General features: G+C 40.9%; 1 protein-coding gene across 1 annotated transcript in view; it reads left to right on the top strand.

Moving 5' to 3' along the window:
- Positions 1-23459, top strand: part of Csmd1 (CUB and Sushi multiple domains 1) — a 1626901-nt gene that overhangs the window by 1487395 nt on the left and 116047 nt on the right. The window contains exons 38-41 of the mRNA XM_085844142.1: positions 266-384; positions 4003-4072; positions 8571-8687; positions 13368-13577. Of these exons, the coding sequence (XP_085700268.1) occupies positions 266-384; positions 4003-4072; positions 8571-8687; positions 13368-13577 (516 nt within the window). The remainder of the gene's footprint in view (positions 1-265; positions 385-4002; positions 4073-8570; positions 8688-13367; positions 13578-23459) is intronic.

Here is a 23459-nt window from a genome sequence, read left to right as displayed (position 1 = left end):
CTGAATGTGGAACTGGCCTTTTTTTTTTTTTTCCTAAGAAAATCTTGAATCCCTTCCATGACGGAAATGAATTGAGATACTGCTTAAGAATTAGCTTGCAACTCTGATCTAATGTTATTTAAAGCCTTTTGGTCAAACAGCAAGAGGAAGCATGAAAACCTTTGTTTGCTTCCACAGGAAGCCATGGGAAGCAAAACTCGTGCTACTGTTGCTAAGTGTTGCTGACGTTTCCCTATTCCCAACATCTGTCTTTGTGTCCTTCTAGCGGTGGGCCTGGCTGCCTGCCAGGAACCTGCTCTCCCGAGCAATGGCATCAAGATAGGAGACCGGTACATGGTGAACGATGTGCTGTCCTTCCAGTGTGAACCTGGGTATACCTTGCAGGTAGGCATCCTCTGGGACTGTGAGGGAGGCTCAGCATGGCCATCTATGGTGTTCATGCCCAATGTTCATGCTCTAAGCCACGTTCATGCCGTTAGTTTGCCTTGTCCCCCTTGGTCTGTAAATGAGCAATCCATGTACGTTGTAAAAACATGGTTATAGGAATCATCCTTTACATGCTGAAGCACCTCAGCAGACTGCCCCATTTTATTTTTTAACAACTATTTTCTTTGAAAATTGTGTTTTCTTTCCATAATCATGTAGAGAAAAACCAAGGACCTAGGAGGTATCAGAGTATCTATAAAGTCCCCACTTAGCTCCTAGCAGTGGAATATGCTACTGAGCACTGGGCTTTGGCTCATTTGCATTTTCCATAACTCCATTTTGTAAGTTACCACTAGCTACCTCAGTTATTCCCCCACAGAGAAACATTCAGTGGCTTTTCCAAAAAAGCAATAAATAAGTTTTGCTATAAGTTTTTACAGTTGTTTAGCAAAATTATGTAAATGTCTCCATACATGCACTATAAATGGACAAACAGCAAGATGAATGCTGTTTCTGTTATCTGTTTCCTGTTTTAATCATGTGCTACAAACAGCAGTAGTCATAGCTGACCCTACTCATGTTTGTACTCTTCATAAATTTCATGTCTCAGAGCAATTTTTCACAGGTTTACAATAACATTGAATTTGATGTTGTCCTAAATGCTGTCTCTGGGCTATGCTCTGCACCTAACTTCCTTGAACAGCTTGAGTAAGAATCAAGGAAGAGGTGAGATGATATACCATAAGATAAGAACAGTATATAATCAGCCTCTTCACAGATTATGGGGTAAAGAACTATGCCAAGTACCAGTGTACAGCACCTGGTGAAGGCTAGGTTGTGATACAAGACTTCACATCAGTCCCCATAGACCCTGTGGCATGAGCGATGAGTTCTATGATTGGAGGAAATGTCTATTAAATTTCCAACATGCTTCCAAACATGGAGCATGTAGATATTATCATCATAGGAAAATATTATATAAACCAGTAATTAATGTATCACTTTCATGAAGGCCAGACTATAGCTCACAGCCCTTGGATGTTGCCTGGCACGGCATTAACCATATGGATTCTGCACACAGTGGGTTGTAGAAATTGAGTTTCCCCACAGGACTCTGTGCTCTTTGACAGAAACACATGCTTAACTGGATGGACACAGGGAGACTAATCACATGGTACTTAAGAATTGTGCTTGTACCTATTACAATAGAGAGAATCCCATGTCCTAGATCATGAGTTCCACATACAAAGGTACCTTAGTTCACTTCCACATGCTTTTTGTTTGGTCTTTTTCCATTCACTTTTGTTATAACTGACTGAGGCTACATCAATACTGTTTGCTTTTCTCCCATGAAATCCACATTTCAGCATTTTCTCCTCTTCTGATATCTGTGTTCTTTTGTGCTGAAGAAGTGATCTTGTAGCTTCTGTTAGCTTCCTTTCTTTAGTGATAGTTTAAGATCTTGGAGAGTAGACCCTCATTCAAACAGAGATCTCCTATAGCATGGAATTGACACTCTTCCTAGACACACTAGCCTATGAAGACTTACCAGGTTGCTTCTTAGCTCTGCTCTTCAAATGTAATGCAAGCCATTGTCTTTACTATAAACAGCATTGAGCTTGGAACTTAGACGATGTTAATATCCCCAAGAGCAGAAGTGGATGCTCGGCAGCTTTTATTGCTAACATGGCTTCACAAACACACTAATTACCTTGCACACATAGAACATACAGCATCCTGCAAATCACTGTTCCTAATGCAGTTCTCACAGAAACATATATGACACAGAATGAGACTGATGGCCATACGCCATTGTACTAGCAACCTAGGCTGCTAATAAATCCTGACTACCTGAAGACCCAGCCAACATAGATTTGCTTTCGTGTTCTTTTAAAAACATAAAAATCCAAACATTCCTCTTAAGATAAAACCTTGAAGATAAAATCTTCAGGATCCAATTTTGTATTTGATCTATTACACAAATTTTATTTGAAATCACTCATCCAAATTGTTTATGGTACTGTCCATAGCGGAATATGCTCCGATTTGTAATAAATGACCATTTTACTGGCAGTCTTCAATAAATATCTTGAAAGGCTTTTGCCCTTTATGTCTAGCCATAATTCAGGAAGAAATTTATTAAATACAATTTAATGGGCCAAGGGATATATAAACACATGCAACTTGGCATCTGATTGTCTTCTTGAAAAACACATCTTTCCAACTGGGTGTGCTGGTACATGCTTTTAGTCCTAACACTTTGGGAGACCAAGGCAGAGGGATTTTAATTTGAAGCTAGCAGGGAGCAACAAAGCAAAACCATAACTCAAACCCAAACACTGTAGTAAAGACAAGAACTTATCTGACATTTGATAAACAAAGCTAAGAAACAAACTTATTTTCCTTTAGAACTTTTTTTTTAATTCCAGTAAGAATGAAAATTGAAGTTAAGGTGTTTTTTTTGTTTGTTTGTTTTGTTTTGTTTTTGTTTTGTTTTGTTGTTTTTTAAACAGAATAATCAGCTCCAGGGAGCCAACCCCCTCATCTATGTTCGCCATACATGTAAATTTATGCTTCCTGAATCACTGGTGTGTGGAGTTTTGCCTTAGTCCCTTTGGTGCTACTTTTAGGTGGGAGGGAAAATGTATGAGGAGAGATGAGCAGAGGGAGGAAAGATTAAAACAGAACACCACTGAAGGGTACCTCCTCCAGAGAAGTGGTTCTCAACCTGTGGATCTCTACCCTTTGGGATTGTGTGACCCTTTCACAGGAGTCCCCTATGACCATTTGCTTATTATATATTCACATTACAATTCATAACAGTAGAAAAATACAACTGTGAAGAAGCAACAACAGTAATTTTATGGTCGTGGGGGCGAGGGGTCACCATAACATTAGGAACTGTGTTAAAGGGTCGTGGCGTTAGGAAGATTGAGCACCACTGATCTAGAGCTTTCTGTTTAGAAAGAATTCAGCACAGTACATCCCTTCAAATCTCTCCACTGCTGTTTTGGCTTTTAGAAGACCAAGTTTTGAACAGTGCTCTGTTTCAAGGATCACAAGATCCTGAGTTGTGAGGATTGATTTCACTACAGACAAGAAGGTGCCTCCCGCCAGGCAAGGCAAACTGAATGGCCAGTTACACTGCAGAGGTTGGAGTGAGGATGAATTATGGCTCCTGCACAGTCAGAAAAGTAACCCCAAATGGGCTGGCAGCAAATTCTAGCACACCATCCTCTCAGCCCCTACCATTTGTCCCCCAGTCATCCCTGCCTCTGAAGCCAAATGTTGTGATATAGCTGCTTCTGGGGGGAGATGAGACACACTTTGTCTGATTATGTTTGCCTTCCTTGGGCATGGTGAAAAATTAGCCAGAATGCTGGCTCTTTAGGTACCCAAGATTTTGTTAGTGAAAAGGACCTTGTTGGTGTTAATTGATTTTTCCAAATGAGACTCATTTATAAGAGTTAGATTCACAGTTTTCAGAGACAAAGAAGATAAGTACATTCTTATACATTTCATTCCTAAATGCTCTGCTGAAATAACAAACAAACTTCCTGGTTTGCCTTTCAACAGGGCCGCTCACACATTTCTTGTATGCCAGGAACCGTACGTCGCTGGAACTACCCTTCCCCTTTGTGCATTGGTAAGTACACCTGCACAGCCTTGCTGAGTGGCCCTCATCCAGCCATCTTGCTTTAACGTATGTCCTTCCATGGCCCACTCAAAGCACCCATTGTCCCTCTCAGAAGCACACACTATTAGAGAGCACATTCACACAGGGGGAAGTCACAGGCATGCAGGGAGCTCCTCCCTGTGGAATTCAGTAGTTCAGCTTTTGAAGGGACTTCAGATCAGGCTACACAGAGAAGCTCTGAGACTCCCAGCTCAAAGTGCCAAACAGTTCAAATCCATGCCAGAATCCCAATTTATTAATTTATGAAGGAAGATGGTAAGAGTACTGACAGGCTGAATGGCTTTTCTGAACATGCCGTTAGCCTCAGGAAAGGCATGTTTGTAGAAGCAAAGCTCAGAATTACAAGCAAGTCATTGGATCTTCAGAAACCGGTCTGTTTGTATTCTACATTGAAGGGCTCATGACACCTATGTGTAGACACCCTTACTAGGACTGGAGAACCACTGCCTATTTTGTGGGGGGAGAGCTATGCCTGAGGCTTACAGCATAACAGTGCAAACTGCAGGACAGGCAGCTCCGCACCAGAGCCATGTGATCAGCTTCTGCAGTTTGTGGGTTACACCTCTGACCTGCATAGCCCACCTACCCGCCCCGTATCTACTTCCTTTTCCTGTCCTTGCTCTAGAAACTGTGCACACTTTTCCAACTGCCCCCGTCTCCTCTAGTTCACTGGGCAGCTGGTATGACAGAGACTGTGGCCAACAACAAACCCAGCAGCACTAAATCTGTCCTTATATAAAGTGTTCTTAAGGTGTTTATCATCCAGTTTTTAAACACGACTTCTGATTTTTCCATGCATTGCAGTCAGACAATATGGAGGGAATTGGCTGCTCTTGAGTTTGGATTAAACCTTTACCTTATCTGTCAGATTCCTAGAAACCTTTAACCTCTGCCCCTGGTGCCTGGGCTAGATGGCTTTCCATGAGGTTTAGTACCATTAACATCATTTACATCATCTTCCCACAAGCCAGAGGACTCTGACAACATTTGTGTCTGGTTCATCACCCTGTTCATCAGATCCAGAATGAAGGCTATATCAATGCCTGTCTAAAAACCTGGCTTGTTGCGGCAGAGGCTCTCTGACACTTCCTGAGTTTGTAAGGTCTTCCCACAATGGCCGCAGCTGTTGCCACGTTCAGATCTCTGATGCCCATACCCAACTCAGACAGCCCATATAGTCTGGGACTGCTTTAGGAGAAAGGGCCATCTGTGTTCACAAATTGAACAGCTTTACATGTTGTGACATATCCTCTAGGCTGTTCTCAGTTTCAGGATATACTTTGTTGAGGACCATGATGATATACTATGATGGTCCCCCAAGTCAACAATATGATAACTGTTGGTGTTTCATTGACATGCTAATATCCCTGCTTCTCAAACAAGTCTTAGCTACACAATGATTTTGAGAAATATACAGTTTAACTGGTGAATGGGACTCGATATAGAGGATAACATATGGCCCCAAATGCAGTGAACAAACAAAACTCAATGCTCTATAGCGGCCTTGCTCTGGAAAATAATTCCCATCTGTATTCACCATCATATTCCCTTTCAAGGGAGCGTTCTTCCTTAGAGGCCAGTATTTTATTTGTGACACACAAACATAAATTTCTCTATTAACATACATTCGACACAAAAAGCTGCTGGTGTAAAATGGAGGTTTGTATCCCAGCCTCAGTCTGGAAGACGAAGCAGAAGGATTCAAGGAGCCTGAGATTCTTTACATAGATCACCCATCTCCTTGCAAGCTACCATTTTCCAACTATAGTGATTTTGATTCTTTCAACTCTGAAGTGGAACTGTCTCCCAGCAGACATATTCACTTGAGGGCTATTGTGTTTGCACTGTGCTTCCTAAGAAAATGTTTTATTTGAATTTGAATAACTAACTTAGATTACCAAGATATATGTCTTTTACATGTCCTTTAATGAGGATATGTATGTATATACATATATGTAATATTAGTATTAATATTAGAATATATATATATATATATATATGAGCAAATACTGAAATTATAGTTTGGGACAAGGCATACAGAGAAATTTCCCATTACCAAAACTCCCACACAACTGTAATGAGCCATGAAGGCTGACATAGGAAATCAAAGTGTTTTGTAGCTGTTAGCTCCAGGTTTATCTGAACCAAGGAAGGTAGGAGTTTGTAAGAAATAATATTTTACTCACTGGCTTTCCGGAAACCTCATGTCCTAATTCCTTATAACCACAGACCTAATGGAGTCAAAGTACCGAAACCGCTTTTTAGAACTCACTGAAGACCCAGCTCTGTTCTCAGAGCTTAAGTAGTGTGGACTGTTCTTAATATCACATAAAGCTCAGAGGGGCAGGAAGCTTGCCAGGACCCCCAGCAGAGTTAGGCCACCAGGATTGCAGACTTCTTGCATTGTGGTGTTTTCAACAGTGTGTGACCTGTGACGTGGAATAAAAATGCATCTACTTGTGCTGGAGCATGAGGAATCTGCACAAAGTGAGATATATAAATCTAGAAAAATGGAAAGTTGCTGAACTTCTGTAGCAAGGACCACCCATTCTTTTGAAACACAGCATCTATTGATGGCTCTCCACACAGGCTGCTTGCTGAGCATGAGATGACAGCATGAGAAAGGATGAGCAAGAGTGGGTTGGGGGCAAAGGCATCAAAGAAACTACATCTTAGAAGTAGCTTCAGCCTGGTCATTGTGGAACAGAGTAAGCCTGGGACTGGAGAGATGGCTTAGTGGTCAAGAGCACTAGTTGCTCCTCCAAAGGACCTGAGTTCAGTTCTTAGCACCCACATGGTAGCTTACAACTAGCTGTAACTCCAGCTTCAAAGGGTCTAGCACCCTCTTCTGGCCTCTGCTGTACATATCAAGTACATACATTGTACACAGACATATGTACAGCCAAAATACTCATATGCATAATTATTTTTCTTAGATATACACTGCCAATGGGGTTCCTTCAGTACTCCAAAGTAAGGTAGATAGGGGTCACATCTGTAGGGAGTTTAGGTTTGATGTTAATCAGCTAGATCTTTTTATAAGTACAAGGCAGACCTGTATTGGTAGCTCTCACATCACCAGGAAGTCATCCTGTGCCCAGTACATAGATGTTCATGGGATACAGCAAGCACACTGTCCCTGTCCTGTGTTCAGGATGGTTCTTGTCATTCCTGCTTGGCTAGGTCTTGTTAATAATGGCCATGGCAACCCTCCTTTAATGATCTGGGGATCTATAACAGATATTGTTTTATTTTGCCCATACTCAAAATCAGAAAAGGTTTGTTTTTTTGTTTTTTTAAGAAACATTGTTACCACTGGACACTCATCCTGTCTTTGTGGACATTTCCCATTTTCTGTTTATGTTCTCCCTTCATCCTCCCTCCTATCAACCTTCCTTGCAGCTAGAAGGTCCTGTGTGGAGAAGTATTTTGGTTTATTCCCCATTCTGGCATGTTTTTAGCCCAGTGCAGGCCTAGGAACCACATGGAAGCAGAGTGTGTACTTCCTTGATGATTGAAAATAATTTGAGAGTTAAAAAAAATCTACGTGTGCATGTTTTCTGACAGAGGCTTCTAAAAACATGAGCTGAGTACTTCAAAATTGTCTGTTTAGCTGGTCATAAGTGGTCAAACCCAGAGTCTCCTGGTTACTCAGCCTTGTGACTAATGCAAACATATAATTATATTGTTATAAAATCTGCCCTGTTTCTTTACTGGAAAATAGCAGACACAGTAGGACAGCATATGCACAATTTTGATACAGACTTACTATTTTCATGAGGTGGAATTTTCTGGAATAAGTGGTTACAAAAAGCTATATTCTCTATTTAAAGGACCTCCAAGGATTAGGCCTACTCAGGACACTGGGACCCCTGAACCAGACAGAAGGAGCAGCCTGGAAAACAGAGGAGCTATCCCAGTTGTGAATCACCAGGGCAATTACATAGTCTCATTGGCTTTATTTCCATCTGTCAGATGAGGGTCAGCCTTCATCACTGCTGTGGGGCATCAGGGATGGTTCTTATTAGTTTACACACAGTAGGAACATACGTACATTTATTTACATACAGTAGGAGCATAAGCGAACAGTTAGTTGATAGGTAGCAATACTACCACAAATGGGAACCATAAAACCACAGTCAACCTGATGCCTGTTTTAAATGCACTGTTAAATCAGCTGGCCTTTGCTAAGAGCCTACAATGCCAGAAGGCAAGTCCAGAAGAATCTTGATTCCCAAGTATCCCACAGTGAGGAGGAAAGATGGACCCTTGGGTAACTGGCACACATGCCCTACATGACAAGCTGTTGTTAGATATTACCCTCCCCACCTCCCCGCCATGCCCTTGAGCTTTCTCTTCAATAGTGAGGTCTAGTGAGCTGGGATAAATTAGGTATCCTTGCTAAACACAAAACTCTACAAGATTCCTGTGGTCTTCTTTTTAACAGCCACCTGTGGTGGGACACTAACCAGCATGAGTGGAGTGATCCTGAGCCCAGGGTTCCCAGGCTCATACCCCAACAACTTGGACTGCACCTGGAAGATATCACTGCCCATTGGCTATGGTGAGTGGGTCAGGAGTCATTCCACCTGGCAGAGTTCCCCTGAGTGACTGTGACGATCCATTGACTTATCTGTGTCTTTAGATTGGAAGTAGGTCTCAGATTTGAGGAGAGCTTTAACAGAAGAACAATGAGAGCAGAAACTTTAAAAATTAATTCAACCGTGTGGTTCTCTTCAAGGAAATTTTAATTAGCTGAATGATGCCATGACACTCTTCTATTCATAACTAACCAGTCTCCTCCTTTCCATCTCTGCCTAGTCTTCTCTATTTCTGAGATTCAGGAGTGGTGACTCTTGGTGGCAGTTTTTAGGGCTGTCTTCATACCATAAGACATACTAAATGCAGTATAACATAAGTTTCAAAATACAGCATCTTATTACCTTTTTAGTTATATAGTATATTGGTTTTTGGTTTATGAAATTTTAAGATGTATTTAGCTACTACCTTTCAGACTTTTAGGTTATCTGGTTTATAAAATTTGTGGTTTTGTTATAAACACTAAAATCTTATTTTGCCCTGACTTCAGAGGCACATGATCTTTGTGAAAGTCTCTAATTCTCTCCCATGCCAGCCTTCACCTCCCTTGTGTCTTCCTTCTTACTGTAGGCCCTTCATCTGGCCTCCAGTGGCTCCCTTTCTTCTAAAGCTGCACTGTATGTGCACCAAGGGAGGGAATCAATGGAAACCCCAAGTGGTAGTAACTGGGCACCTAGATACTTGGTATGTAGATGATGAATGACCAGAATGACCAGAAGCTATACATAAACCATTGTCCTAGAAGGTTGTGGAGTTTTCAAAGAAATCTTCCTTGAATAACTATGACTATGTAGAGAGACAGTTCTAGAGAAAACATAACTGGCCAACTTGCTCATTAGAGAACACTGTGCCCATGCAGTGGAATGAAGACCCTGCCTAGCATGAGCAGGTACATGACAGAAGATGTTGTCAGCTAGCATTTGCTTAGCTAGACAAGGTAAGAGGAGGGCTTGATTGGTAGTTCAAGAGGGCCAGCATATAGAGTCTTGACCCAAGACTTATTAGGAGTCATACAATTGACAAAGGTCAGGGACGAAGACAGAGGCCTCAAGGACTTGTGTGGCTTTTCCTTGGAAGACATCCCTCTGTAGATAGGGCACCAATGGCAAGTCAAAGAAACAGTTCTACCCAAGTCCAACTTAGTGAATCAGTGAGTTGTTGGGATCACTTATGGGAATACGGTTGAGGAGTTACTTAAAGATGCATGGCTGTCTCAAAAGAAGCTGCTTCTCAAAAAGTCCCACCATAGAATGGACAACATCCTTGGAGTTCCCTGTACAACTTACAGAGAGCTTGGCTCAGAGTTCTCCTGTCTACAGAAGTTCTTACTGCTTATGTAAAATCTTGTGAAGAGTCTGTGTGAATCTTTTAATTTCAGGAACTTCCTGAGATGTCTGAGTTTTATGGACTTCTAGAGCCTTGTAAATTTTATTTACTTCAAGAGTTTTAAAGGGCCTTGGACCTCCATAGAGGAAGGCATATTTTAATTCAGAGAACAACACTGTACCCCTTCCGCTGGGTTTTATATATTTTTGTTCCTTTCTGGGCATCTTTGTCTGGGCCTTGGGATTGGAGGATTTGATGATGTAGATGCCTGATTATTAGGCTGATATATCATATCAATTGTCATTTAGTCTCAGGAGTTTGACCAGGTTTGGGGGGGGGTCTCTAGTACATCTTTTATTATATAAAGGAGTTTCCTTCCATTGAACTAATTGAAGCTAACAGCAATAGTAATATTTGTATACAAACACAAATGATTAGAAGGCAATTTGACAGACAAATCTCATCCATTTAACACAACAGTAGCATTTGTTTCTATACTAAAGTCTATGACCTCCTAGGCCTGATTTATAGTTCCAGATCTAAATTCCCTCCTATGGAATAGGCCTTCAATCCAATTGGAAAACAACTGATATCCATGACAGTAGGGCCATGATTGCCCCAGAAGGCATACCTTGACTGGCATGTTCCTACTGTAGAATGGAGACTTGGAGCCAAACAGGACAGTTAGTGACAGTTCTCCCCCAGCAACTTACATGGTACTACACTCCAGTGCTGTGAAAGCCAGTCAGCAAGAAGAGAGATTTTAGTTCAGTCACAACCTGATATCCCTATGTCCTGAAGCTATAATATGCAAGGGTTTGCAGCAATGCCAACTTCCCATCTACTTCTGGCATGCATCCAGCAGCATGGCCCATTAGGCCTCAGTGACCAACTTATCCAAGAACATCGAGGTAGGTAGCCCACGGCTAACACGAGAATTTTCATTTAATAATCATGGTTTCTTGGAGTCCTCTGTCCTACCCATAATTCTTCATTTAAACTTCTTGTTCTTCAATATGCTTTTTCAAACCTGTAACAAACTCTAAGATTAGAATTATGCAATGCTGACTTTCCCTTTTCCACCTCTCACGCCTGGCCTATCTTAGGTACCAAGGGCCATTTAAATGGTCTCTGTCTCAACAGCCACTTCCCCCATAGTATGAGGTTAATTTTCTTCCTTTTCAGTGATTCATGCTGTCATGTGTGCTGCTTTGGTGAAGCAGAATCTACTTGGAATTTCTGGCTCTGCTTTCTTGAGTATGTGTAAAGATGCAGTTAAGAGAAATGTCACCAAGATATTCTTTTGGGTTTTGTTTGTTTTGTTTTTGATAATCCCTTTCTTTATGAACAACTGTAGTGTGATGTAAGAAAATAATATCCTAAATTACAAAGTGGAACATGTGGTATAGTAAGGAAAGTTTAAAAGGTCCTTTAGAATGTTTGCTCTACACATAGCAGAATAGTTAATACTCATAAATTCCATCAGCTGAAAATGAGTGCTTTGCTCCAAAGTCAGGGCCACATTACTATTTAAAGCTTTGTCAAAATCAGAAGGCAAATCCTTTGTGCAGTGGACTCCGCACTTGCACTTGATCTTCAAAGCATAACTCCGACCAGATGAAAGAGTGCTGTGTAAATTTTACTCTTAGATTGGCTCTCTTGCTATATTCATAGAGCTTTAGAATATTCTATGAGATAATAAAAGGATGACTAGGCCGTATTTGTTCTAATCCCTTCAGTTGAGCTCTGTAATGTCAAACTGGAGGAAGTTTGTTAGAAATTAGATAACGATACAATCCCACTTTAAGACAGATTAGACCCAAGCTCTGTTCCATTTGCTGATAGGTATTAGGTAGTGTGATATGTGGCTGGATACTTTATCCCTCTCAAAATGGTAATTTTGCTCACAATGTTATAATTGTTATTCTGCTTTCTTTTCCACCTTAATTCTGTGGGAGTGAAAAGCCACCTTTTCTCCACCCTCTGATGTTTGGATGTTGGCCATCTTCCATGTAGTAGGCTCTTGGTGTGGCTGTAGTCTTTGAATTTCTTGTGAATTTTTGTCTTGTCCCAGAATAACAGATTGAGCATTCATCCCTTACCAGCCTCCCAATGAGAAACTTGTGTACCTGCCAAGATGATATAAGATGAAGCCCACACTTAATGGGGAAAAATTCATAGTTTGGCTTACTAATTGAAGATATTTCTTTCTCTTCTAACTTCTGTCTCCTCAGCCTCTTTCTAAAGTTTCACACCATCCAGCTTCTCTCACTCTTCCTTCATTGGTGAGCCAAATTCAACACATTTAATACAAGAAGTAGCTGAATGCACTTAAGTCACTGGGGTATTGGCTCTGTTCTAGCTTGCATCATGATAATCCACAAGAAGCAAGGACATTGTTCATTTGAGCTGTCTAGAAACCTCACTGCAACCTTCTCTTCATGACAGTGGGCCTAGCTAATGCTACTGAACCTCTGTGCTCACCTATGAAGTTAAGATGACACTAAGCATTGACTCAGTGATTTTGAAAGAGAAGTTGGCAAAGAGAATTCTGACAGGGTAGTTAGTCAGCCTTATGCTAAGTTCACTAGAAGAACGGTAGTTTGATGTCCTTCCTTGAAAGAATTTTAAATTTATAGAATGTTCTTTATTGCCTGCAACTCCTTCCTTAGCTCCCCTTCCTAGCCCTTCCTTTGCCTGACTCTTTATGAGCCTCTTTCTTGGAGACACCATTTTTTGTATCTAATCTTAGGTAGAATAGCTCATGTGAGCACTGGATTTAACTTTCCAACATAAAAAAATTCTTTACCATCAAAATCAAGAGGGAATGGGAATAATTCAATGACAGAGGACTGGTCTAGTATGTAGAACACCCTGGGTTTGATCTCTTGAACCACATTACGGGAAGGAGGGGAGAACAAGAAAGAAAATGTTCTCTTCTTTTATTATTAATGTTCATAGTTTAGGTTTTATTTTACTTTAATATTGACTTCTCTTTTGATAAAAGCATGATTAACATGCCATGTATGAGGCCAGCCTTGTGTTTTTGTTATAATCATTGATGTAGTGTTGTTTCCTTAAGTTGCCATTCTAAGAATGATGTCTGTGCTAACAGTACTTGTGCATGACAGAAATTGATTAATGGATATGAATTTTGCAGACAAAGAGCACACAGAGTTAAGCTAAGGTATGTCTTCAAAGATACAGTCTTGCCTCTACCATGTTACCCTTTCTTTCAGAAATAAAGTGATATGCCCTCTATTCACCCATTTTGCAGACATTATCATGAACTTTCTGAAGATTGCATGTTTTCTCATAGGTGCACATATCCAATTTCTAAATTTCTCAACTGAAGCCAACCATGACTACCTGGAGATCCAGAATGGCCCTTACCACAGCAGTCCAATGATGGGCCAGTTCAGTGGCCCTGACCTGCCTACATCATTGCTGAGCACCACACATGAAACCCTCATCCGCTTCTATAGTGACCACTCACAGAACCGGCAAGGATTTAAACTCAGTTACCAAGGTAAGCAACAAAATGAATAGATCTACAGATTCTTCTTATACTATACTGCATTTAATCCTAAATCTCCTTGATTGGTTAATGCCTCATGAAGCCAATTTGATTCCCAAAGCACATTGGACTCTGACTTGGGGTGGGATCTTGTCTGTCCTGAAAAATGGGGCTAAAACACAGAAAGGTTATTAGCCAAATGAAGACCTTGTACAGGCTCTGCTCTCAGCCTTATTTCTTCTACTCTCTCTTCCTTGTAATCATACACTTTAAGTCACAGGGCCTTCTCTTCTATCACTTATCCCTTATAGCCCTTTAGGACATGGACTGGACCAGAGGAGGCAATATCAAAGGCAATACAGGCAGCCCCAAGGCACTTGAGCCTTCTTGTCTCAGCATCATGCCCTCTACTCTCTTTGATCCTTGCAAGATACATCAGTGTCTCAGTCAGTGCTCTACTGCTGTGAAGAGACATCATTGCCAAGGCAACTCTTATGAAAGAAGACATTTAATTGGGGCTTTCTTTCAGTTCAGAGGTTTTTTCCATTATCATCATGGCACAAAGCATGGTGGCACACAGGCAGACATGGTACTGGAGAAGTAGCTCTACAATCTGATCCATAGGCAGGAGGAAGAAAGAGGGTGACCAGTCCTGGAATGGGCTTTTGAAACCTCAAAGTCCACCCCTAGTGATTTACTTCCTCCAACAAGGCTATATCTATTCCAACAAGGCCATACCTCCTGGTCCTTATAATCCTTTCAAACAGTTCTACTCCCTGGTAACTAACTATTCAAACATATGAGCTTATGGGGGACATTCTTGTTCAAATCACAACTCTCTGGAAAAAGAAGCAGTTTAGTAGCAAAGCATTCTCCTCTCTCACTCATCCAAACCCAAAATCACTGAGAAAAGTTCCCCTCAGTTTATGCCAAATCACCTTTCAATTGTCAGAAAGCTTGACATTTTTATTACACCTGAAATCATTTTGTTGGCCTTCTTCCAAATATTGTTAAATCAAATGAAGTTGAAAATGCTCATGGTTGACACACTTGTTCTCCCTTTGTTTTATAAACAGTCCTCAGAAACAGGGCTTTGGCATTTTATCACAGTGGTGCACTGGCATTTAAGTTGGCTAGCTGGTGGTGTTCCTTACATTGTTATCGGAAGTGTTAACACAGACTTTCAGAATTGGTGTCTCTAAAAAAAAGGAATTCGGTCAGGAGGAAACTGAGGGAGATAACATTCTCACTCTCCTGCAGGGATTCCTATAGAACTCAGATCATGGGCAGTAAATGGAAGAGCTATGCCTATTACCCAGCCATGGTTGACTTCCTTAGAATGATGGGTTTCACCTAGATCTTTCCATGTTTAGAGGTCATTAGTGCTAGCCCCATCAGGACTCAGGTTCATTGCTCCTTTATGACCAAGTATAAAGTTATGTTTTGCTGGTACTCTAAGAGTCCTTTGGAAAGGAATCTTCAATAGTTTGTTGTCATGGCTGCTAGATGAGCCTGGGACTGTGAGTGTCTCCAGGATTAAAAACTGGCATGTCAGTGGAGAAGTGTCTTACTTTATGTGTCTGAAATTTGGATTGTTGATTTTTTTGTTTGTTTTTTGTTTTGTGTTTTTGTCTTGTTTTGTTCTATTTTGTTTTGTACTGTATTAGAACGAAACTAAGCCAACAGATGTCCTGGGCCTTCTCAAACTCTAGAATCAATTGCCTATGCATCGATTTAATAAAGATTCTACCAGAAGGAATAGTGTGGGAGAGTGGTGGCCACTGCAGATCTGCTCCATGCTCCAGTGGTACCTGATTCATGCTGGTCCCCAGTGTGCCATGTGAATACTGTACTTGGTGATGTTTCTTCCCCAGTACTAAGGACCTGTATTGTACCACCTGTGCAATTTAGGGAAGTCCATGTACTGTGTGGGGCCCTTCTTTATTAGGTTTGGTTCTATGCTCTTGACTTCTCATTAAATGAAGTCTATTCCAGTCTCTACTCATTGCAGAAAGCACAGCCTGTCTATCCAGTCCCTGCCAGTGCAGGTGCTGGCATGGATGCTGTGTGTCCTATCTTGGCAATGTTTGGTTTCATACTGGGTTCCTTTCTGGACTTTAATAAAATAGCTGTTTGTAGGGAAAATTTGAGTTCCTTGATTAGATTCTTTCTCTTGATAATAATTAGGAAAGGGACTCTGAAGGAAGTTCACTGATAATTGTATTGGGGTTTAAAACAGAAACAACTGAGCAGGCAAAGTACAAACATTGCCAACTTCCAGGAAGGGGGAAAGGATGGAGGAAAGCTATGTTCTATAAAATCAACCTCATGGTAGACTGGGAGTAGACTCAAAGAATGAGAAAGTTCATAGTGCCTGTCAAAGCACACCAAGACTTTGGAAAGAGAAAAAAGATTCAAAAGAAAAAGCCCATGCTTTAAGTAACTCAGAAAAGAAGACCAGTTTTGCAGATGTAGATAGAAGTGGGTCCATCAGCAACATCACCAAAGGAGGGGCTTCTCAGAAGAATGGATACATCATCTCATTAAAGGAATAAATATTCCTCTCATCTCTTTAGCATGGGTTTATATGAAGCAACCTCCGTGAGGGGCTGGTCTCTAATCAGTAATTGATAGTCCCAGTTAGATTAACTCTTAGTTTAGTTTCATGGCTATTGGGTAAGACAGTAGAAAGCAATGCTTTAATCTTGGGAGCAAATCAGAATGTCATATCTCCAGACACAGAGCCAGAAGTAAATTTTATTCTTTTGACCAGAATCCACTTCTATATGTGTTTATTGGAAGCCAATGGGATCTAAGGATCTAGAGTTTTCTGTCATATCCTCATATGAAGCCTCTAGTAAGGGTCTTCATTTTAAAAAGGTAAACACAGACCTACTTTCTAGCATATCTGACTTCTGGCCAGGGCAGAACCAAGGCGTTTGTTTGAACACTTCTGAAATCTCTGGCTTCTGACAAGTGTGTGTGTGTGTGTGTGTGTGTGTGTGTGTGTGTGTGTGTGTGTGTCAGTATTTAAGAGCTCTGGCTGGTATTTCAGAGGTCCTAGGTTCATGTCTGAGTATTCACATGGCCGTTCATAACAGTTTGGAACTCTAGTTTCAGAAGCCCTCTTCTGGCCTTCTAGGCCATTGAACACTTCCGATGTACAGATATGCGTGTGCTCAAAACAGTCATGCATATAAATAATGAACTTTTATAAAATCCACATTTGGGGGGGGGTTTATTGTAAGGGAGGCACATGTGCTATTGCACATACATGGAGGTCAAAGGGAAACTTGCAGGGGTTGTTTTTCTCATTCCACTGTGTGTATCACAGAGCTAGAGCTCAGGTCATAAGTCATAGCAGCAGCAAATGCCTTGACCTAATGAGCCATCTTGCCAGTGAATCTCCTCCTTTGAGGCACAGTCTCAATATGTAGACCAGTCTGTATTTGATCTTACAGAGATAAACATGCGTATGCCGCCTACGTGCTGGCATCCAAGGTGTGTGCCACCATTCCTAGTCCTTTCAAAATCAGGTCCTATGATGACTCCTTATGTATTGGATCCTGGAATGTGACTTGACCATCAGAATTCACAAAAGACATAAATTGTTTACCATGAGTTTCCTTCCAGCAGACATTTAAAATAACAGAGGTATAGGGACTACTTACCAAGAGAGAGTCATTAAAAGGAATTTAACCTTGTATTTAAAGTTCTTCTACTGGACTGGAGAAATGGCTCAGTGGTTAAGAGCACTGACTGCTCTTCCACAGGTCCTGAATTCCATTCCCAGCAACCACATGGTGGTAAAGTTTTTCCATGAGGTGTTGATATGCAAATCATTTCTGACTAAAGGCTTACCTCTTCTGCAGTTCTGTGCTATTGAAAAGAAGCCTTTAAAAAACACTCACTCACAGTTTCCCTTTCAAAGAAAGGACCTACCTAGTACTTCAGAGGAATGGCTTCTGTCCCATGCTGACAAATCCTTGCAGTTTGGGCAGCATTTGTATGGAGTCTTTTAAACTTCTGGGTTCTGTGACTGTTTTGCTGGGATGAGGATGATTACCAGAAGGTAGCCTTGTGGCTCTAAAAGCCTTGCATGGCCCAGACATGACTAGAGGTGCCTGTACATATTGAACTCTACCTGTGAAGTGGTTGAGGTTTGAGGCCTTCTCCAAGCTGGTTTGCTCCTGTGCTTCTGGAGTTTTTGCCCAAGATGTTTCATCTCTGGGTGGTGCACGTTAAGCCAGTCATCAGGGTTCCATGTGTCTTCTACCTGCCTGTCTAGCCTGTGTATCAGTGCCTTGATAGACAGCATGATTTGTGCCCCTTTGGGAAAGGACTTTACCATCTCGAATGAGAGTCTGACCTCACAGAAGCATCTGATCTGGCTTTGGCCTGAGCAGAGTACTAGTGTCTCAAGTGGCATTTAGGATACAAGAAAGATCTTGATAACGTGTTCAAGAGTGAGGTTCTCATGGCAGTTATAAATAGAGGACTGAACAATAAAGGGCCAATACCACAGGTTCTCTGAGTTTCCTAGCCTCTTCACTCTAAGTCAGTGGTTCTCAACCTTCCTAATGCTGTGGCCCTTTAACACAGTTCCTCACGTTATAGTGACCCACAACCATAAAATTATCTCATTGCTACTTCATAACTATAATTTGATATGGTTATGAATCACAATGTAATTATCTGATAGGTTATCTGATACATGATCTTTGTAAAAAAAAAAAAAGTAGGTTGATCTCCTATGGGGTCACAACCTACAGGTTGAGAGCCACCACCCTAAGGACATTTTCAGAAAAAACAGCAGTTCAACCCCAAGGTCCACAGAAGCTCCATGCTAGGCTTAGACCCTTAGAGACGGGATAGAGCTCTGTCAGCATGGGTGACAGATAAAATGCTCCTTAGAAACCCTGGGTCTTAATCTTTGAAAGATGCTTTTCTCAGGTCATAGAGAAGCTGTTCCTATAGATGTGATTGGAGAGAGATCAAGGAAAGACAACCCGAGGAAGCTCATCCTGGTGTATATGTATAGGTTGGCTTTCCCTTCTTCTTGTAACTTAAGATTTGGAAACATTTCCCTGGTTAAGACATGGGGGTTGTGTGGAGGCAGGCTTTTTAGTGGAGGTAGACTCTGACTCAATGTGACTGTACACACTGATGTCACCCATTTAGCCATCTGGAATCCGGATCTTTGGATACTCTTGAAGGACACACATATAGGCATCTACTTGGCTGAGCAAATATTTTATCTTCTCGACACTCAGTTTTTTAATATTCACATTAAAGATGTTACTAAAAGTATAATTTATTATAATTCATTTTTTATAACTAGAAAGCATGAAATCAGTTATGTAATGAAGAATGACACAATGAACTTGAGACATGCTCATTACTCATAGACTGTCATACCTAACAGGGATGATGGTGTAATAGTTTACTGGTGTTTGTCATTGTATAAAGTGTAGAGATTGGCAAACAGACCCTGACATTGATTTGTTAGACACATAGACACCCCTACTTACTACACAAGATTTATAAGCTTTGGGTACAATCAATAACTCATAAGAAGATGCATATATCTTGAGAACATGTCTTGTCATTCACAGTGATGTCTGCAGTAAGTGTCTTATTGCTCAGCTTTGTCATATATTCTTGGCTGCTTAAAGGTCAAAAAATGCTGCTTGTGGTTAAAACTGTCTTGAAGTTAAATGACTTAGCCAAGAGACTTTGCTATTAGTAATGTGAAATATTTGCGTCCCTTTCTAAGTGAAGCATTAGGAAGGGTGAGGGTTTGTGGCTATTTTTTATTGAGCTAGGCATCAGTCTGAAAATGAAACAGACATTAGAGCAATCACCACTGGTTCCATGGACTGTCGCAGGAGGCTCTTATAAAACAGGAAGACTGGGATGGGCATAAATAGTAGCTGTTGTCTCAGCTTCACGTGAAGGGTCAGGCTACATGCTGCAGTGCTTGGTACTTCGATTGAGAAAATACAAAAGGTTGTCGTGTTGAATAACTTCCTTTTCCTTAGATATGCTTTTTGGTGATATTAACTCTCTCTCTCTCATATTATTAACTTTCCTTGAAATAATAATTGTCCAATTATGCAAACCTTAAAACTAGCTTTGTGTACTTCAGCCACCAAAAGAGTAAATACATTGAGTATATATATATATATATATATATATATATATATATATATATATAAAGTGTGTGTGTGTTTGTCCGTGCGTATATGCACACACCAAGTACACATAATTTTTAAAGACTATGGGATATGGAAAATCAGCTTGTTTATTATTACAATGAGAAAGCTTTGGTTTTTTTGTATGTGAATTAACTTTAGAGGGGGGAGTTATAGTTTGCAGCAACCAATTAGGCTCTCTGTGCAATGTACATTGAAGAGTCTGTTTTGATATACAAGCACACTAACTGTTGCTATGGACACAGACATCATTTACATCATCACTGACAAATGAAGCTGATATAATTTTGAAACTCAATCCTTTTTTTTTTCTCCACTACGATGTTGTGAACACCTTGGAGTTCCATGGGACTCCTTGGCAGGGGCACCCTGCTTTCCTCTCACCTAAGTGCGTGTTCTTCTGTGTATGAGGCTCTTGACTGAAGAGGGATTTGAGTAAGAATGCTTCCAGCTGTGGCCAACAAATGGCTAAGTCAGTCCCATCTTCTCCACAGTGTTCTTTATTATGCTAGAAGATGTCCAACTAGGTAGGGATTTTCTAATCCCTAGACTAGACTCTTAGAGAGGAGGGCTCAGTGTTCAAGATTTGCCACTTTTCTTGCTATATGACACTTCTGAAGGGAAAAGAACCATTTCTGTCACCTTCTTTCATCTCTCTTTTGTCACTTCTGGAACAGAAATCCTTTGGGCCAATAGAGAGAAAAATTGTTCTATGTCATGAAAGTTGTTCATTTACTTTATGGTGAACCAAAACATGAGATACCATTGTGATCCAAGTTATGAGAAGCAATTTGGTTAAAGATGTTCTAGACATGACCTCAGGCAGCCCAGGGTTTGGATTGGGTAGTGATTGTAGTAATAATCTGGCTGATTCCATCAGGAGATATTGGGACTAGCAATCATATAACCAGTGGGATTGAGTACAAGGCAAGTATTGCTGAGAGCTATGATCATATCCCTGGTTACTGTGGGAGGTGCCAGCCAGCCAGTCTCCAAGAAGAGCCAACAGGAATAACTTGCAAGCTTATGTGTGTGCTTGACTGAGAAATTGTGTGGGCCACCATCTGTAGCTTAGATGCTATTAGGGAAGAAAAACCTCTTTTTCCAACTATTATAATAGCCTGCAGCTATTGGCATAGAATCGTGAGTTTCAGGCTGAAAGGCCACTTTAATTCCCCAATTCAAGCTTGTCACAGAGGCTGATTATGTGGGTAGAAATGGCTGCTGCCTTCAGCCCCAGCTTCATCCATCCCTAAAGAAAACCCAATTATAGTTCTTAAATTATCCAGCAAGCTTTACAACAAAGTTAATAAAATGCAGTGTGTGTGTGTGTATGTGTGTGTGTGTGTGTGATGTTCACTAGGGATATCTAAGAGGAATGACCTTATTTAGTGATAGTTTTGTGTGTGATACTTGTATGTCAAGCCTTCAGGACACAACTGAACTCTGTATGGTATTCCCAATGACGACTAGGTTAGATTGCAGGTAGTTTCACTTGCTTTTCCTTTCTTGAAAATGGGCAATCACCTTTCATTTTGCTTATTTCCTTGGGGGTGTTACAAGCAGTCTTATTAGCTGTGTTGAAGGGTGGGTTTTCCCATCACATTCATTGTGTCCAAAGTAAAGCTGAGTGGGGCAGGTGATTTTATTCTAAAAGAAAAAAAAATTAATATTGGAAAAAGGATCTTGGTCCATAGTTGAGCACAGCATGGGATTTCTCTTGTGGAGAGCCTATTCCTACAGAGTCATTTGAGGCTCAAGCCACATTGTGAGGGTGAATGGCAGTCACAGTGTGGATACACTTCTGGTTCTCAGGAAAAGGCTACATCTATAGCCTTCAGAATGGGGGGGGGTGCCTTAGAGGCAGAGGTGGCCCTGTGGTATGTGGTTTGCAGAGCATTCTAAAGAGACTCACAGCCAAATAACAGATTGTGGATAATAGGGACTGATATGTTGGGGTATGGATCCGGGTCCCCGTTGGGGGTTATTAGTCCCATCAGTGAAAGAATCTACCATTGAATCAAACAGAAACTTTAAGTCCATTTTATGAGAGTTTAAAAGAAAAAAATTCTCATGGTAGGCAGCTGTAAATCTCAGCAGCTGTATGGCAGAGGCAGGGAAGAGGGTAGGGTGGGGGCCATGCCTTTTAAATCAGCATGGAAATTAGACACATTGTGGATAAGCAGCTCCATGGCAGGAAGGGAGAAGAGAAGGGACATCCAAAGTGTTAGGCAAAAAAGATAAGTGTGTTAAGGTAAATATGCTTGGAATAAAAGATAGAAAGGAAAGAGGGAAAGGGATGCTTTTCCGAATAATCCAGGAAAGCAGACAGACTTAAAGTTTTATAAGGGTGTTGGCCATAAGCTTCTACATGAGGGTGGGGTTCTAAGGAGGGAAAGTTCACCACTTCATTATTTGCTCCGCTCATGCCCTTAGCATGGCCGAACATGGGTTCATATCCACAGGGCTGGCCCTGAGTTAAAACAATGTACCACTCAGCTGGAGTGTTTGGTCTCTACCAGGCCAGAGAGCCTAATATCTTGACCAAGAGATTTTCTACTCTAATATATATACATATGTATGTATATATATATATATATATTTAAATATATAATAATTTATTAAATCATTATAAATGATATATAAACATTAAATATAAATATTATAATTATTAAAATATAAAAACTATATATATTTTTTTAGGTCTAGATTCTTCATAAGAGAGAAAATGTATAAGATGAGTCTTTCTGAGCGGGGCTCCTTTTCTTCACATCTGTTTTCTTGTGCAGGGCAGAACCCTTGCTCCTGAGACTGAACTCTGCTTCTTTAGATGGCTGGTTCCCTAATCTGGGCTTTTTTGCCCAACACTTTGGATTTCCCTACTCTTCTCTGAAGCTCTTCCCCCACTCTAGTCCATGGCCAAGGGTTCTTTTGAGATGAGTGAGGTTCTAGAATCTCTTCTAATTCATGTTTTCTCACTCTCAGTCACTGAGGATGCTTCCAGGCTCCTTAGAGACACTACAGAATTGCACACATAATAATGTGTAAAGGCAAGTGAGGCTGACAGCTCAGCTTTAGCATTTTTATAAATTGCCATCCACAGAGAGGTTCAATCATGGAATTCCATTGCTGTCTGTGAAGCATCTTTCTGATGCTGAAGATGAATAGAAGGACACACACTGGAATGTGTCCCCATAGAATATGTCCCCATGGTACACATGCAACTCAGCTCCTTCATTCCATCCTCATAACCTCACCATAATCTGCACATTATTTACTTTCCTTTTCTCTGTGGGCAAATGTCTGAGATGACCATTGTTAAGGAAACAGTGATTTCAGAGGCTCAAGCCATGGCCACTTGGTCCATTGTGCTTGGACAGAACCTAGAGCATGCACATTTCTCCCAGATGACCTGAATTCCATTCTAAGCACATGTCAGGTGGCTGAGCCACCTGCTCCTATAGCTCCAGGGGATCCAACACTTCTAGCCTCCATGGGCAACCACAAACATGGTGCATACTATAGAGGCACAGGTGTATTCATTATTAAGCATAAATTGAAATGAAAAAAAGAAAGGAAAAGAAACAGAAAGAGAAGCAGACTGGGGAGCAGCTGTATCCCTTGAAAGTCACCCATATTGCTGACTTTCTCTAGTCATTTAACCCTTCCCTGTGGTTTC

This window comes from Mus caroli, unplaced genomic scaffold, assembly GCF_978045245.1.
Source record: "Mus caroli unplaced genomic scaffold, Mus_caroli_1 scaffold_10, whole genome shotgun sequence".
NCBI classification, from domain to species: domain Eukaryota; kingdom Metazoa; phylum Chordata; class Mammalia; order Rodentia; family Muridae; genus Mus; species Mus caroli.
The sequence above is the reverse complement of the archived record's forward strand: the minus strand, read 5'-3'. Positions and strand labels throughout refer to the sequence as shown.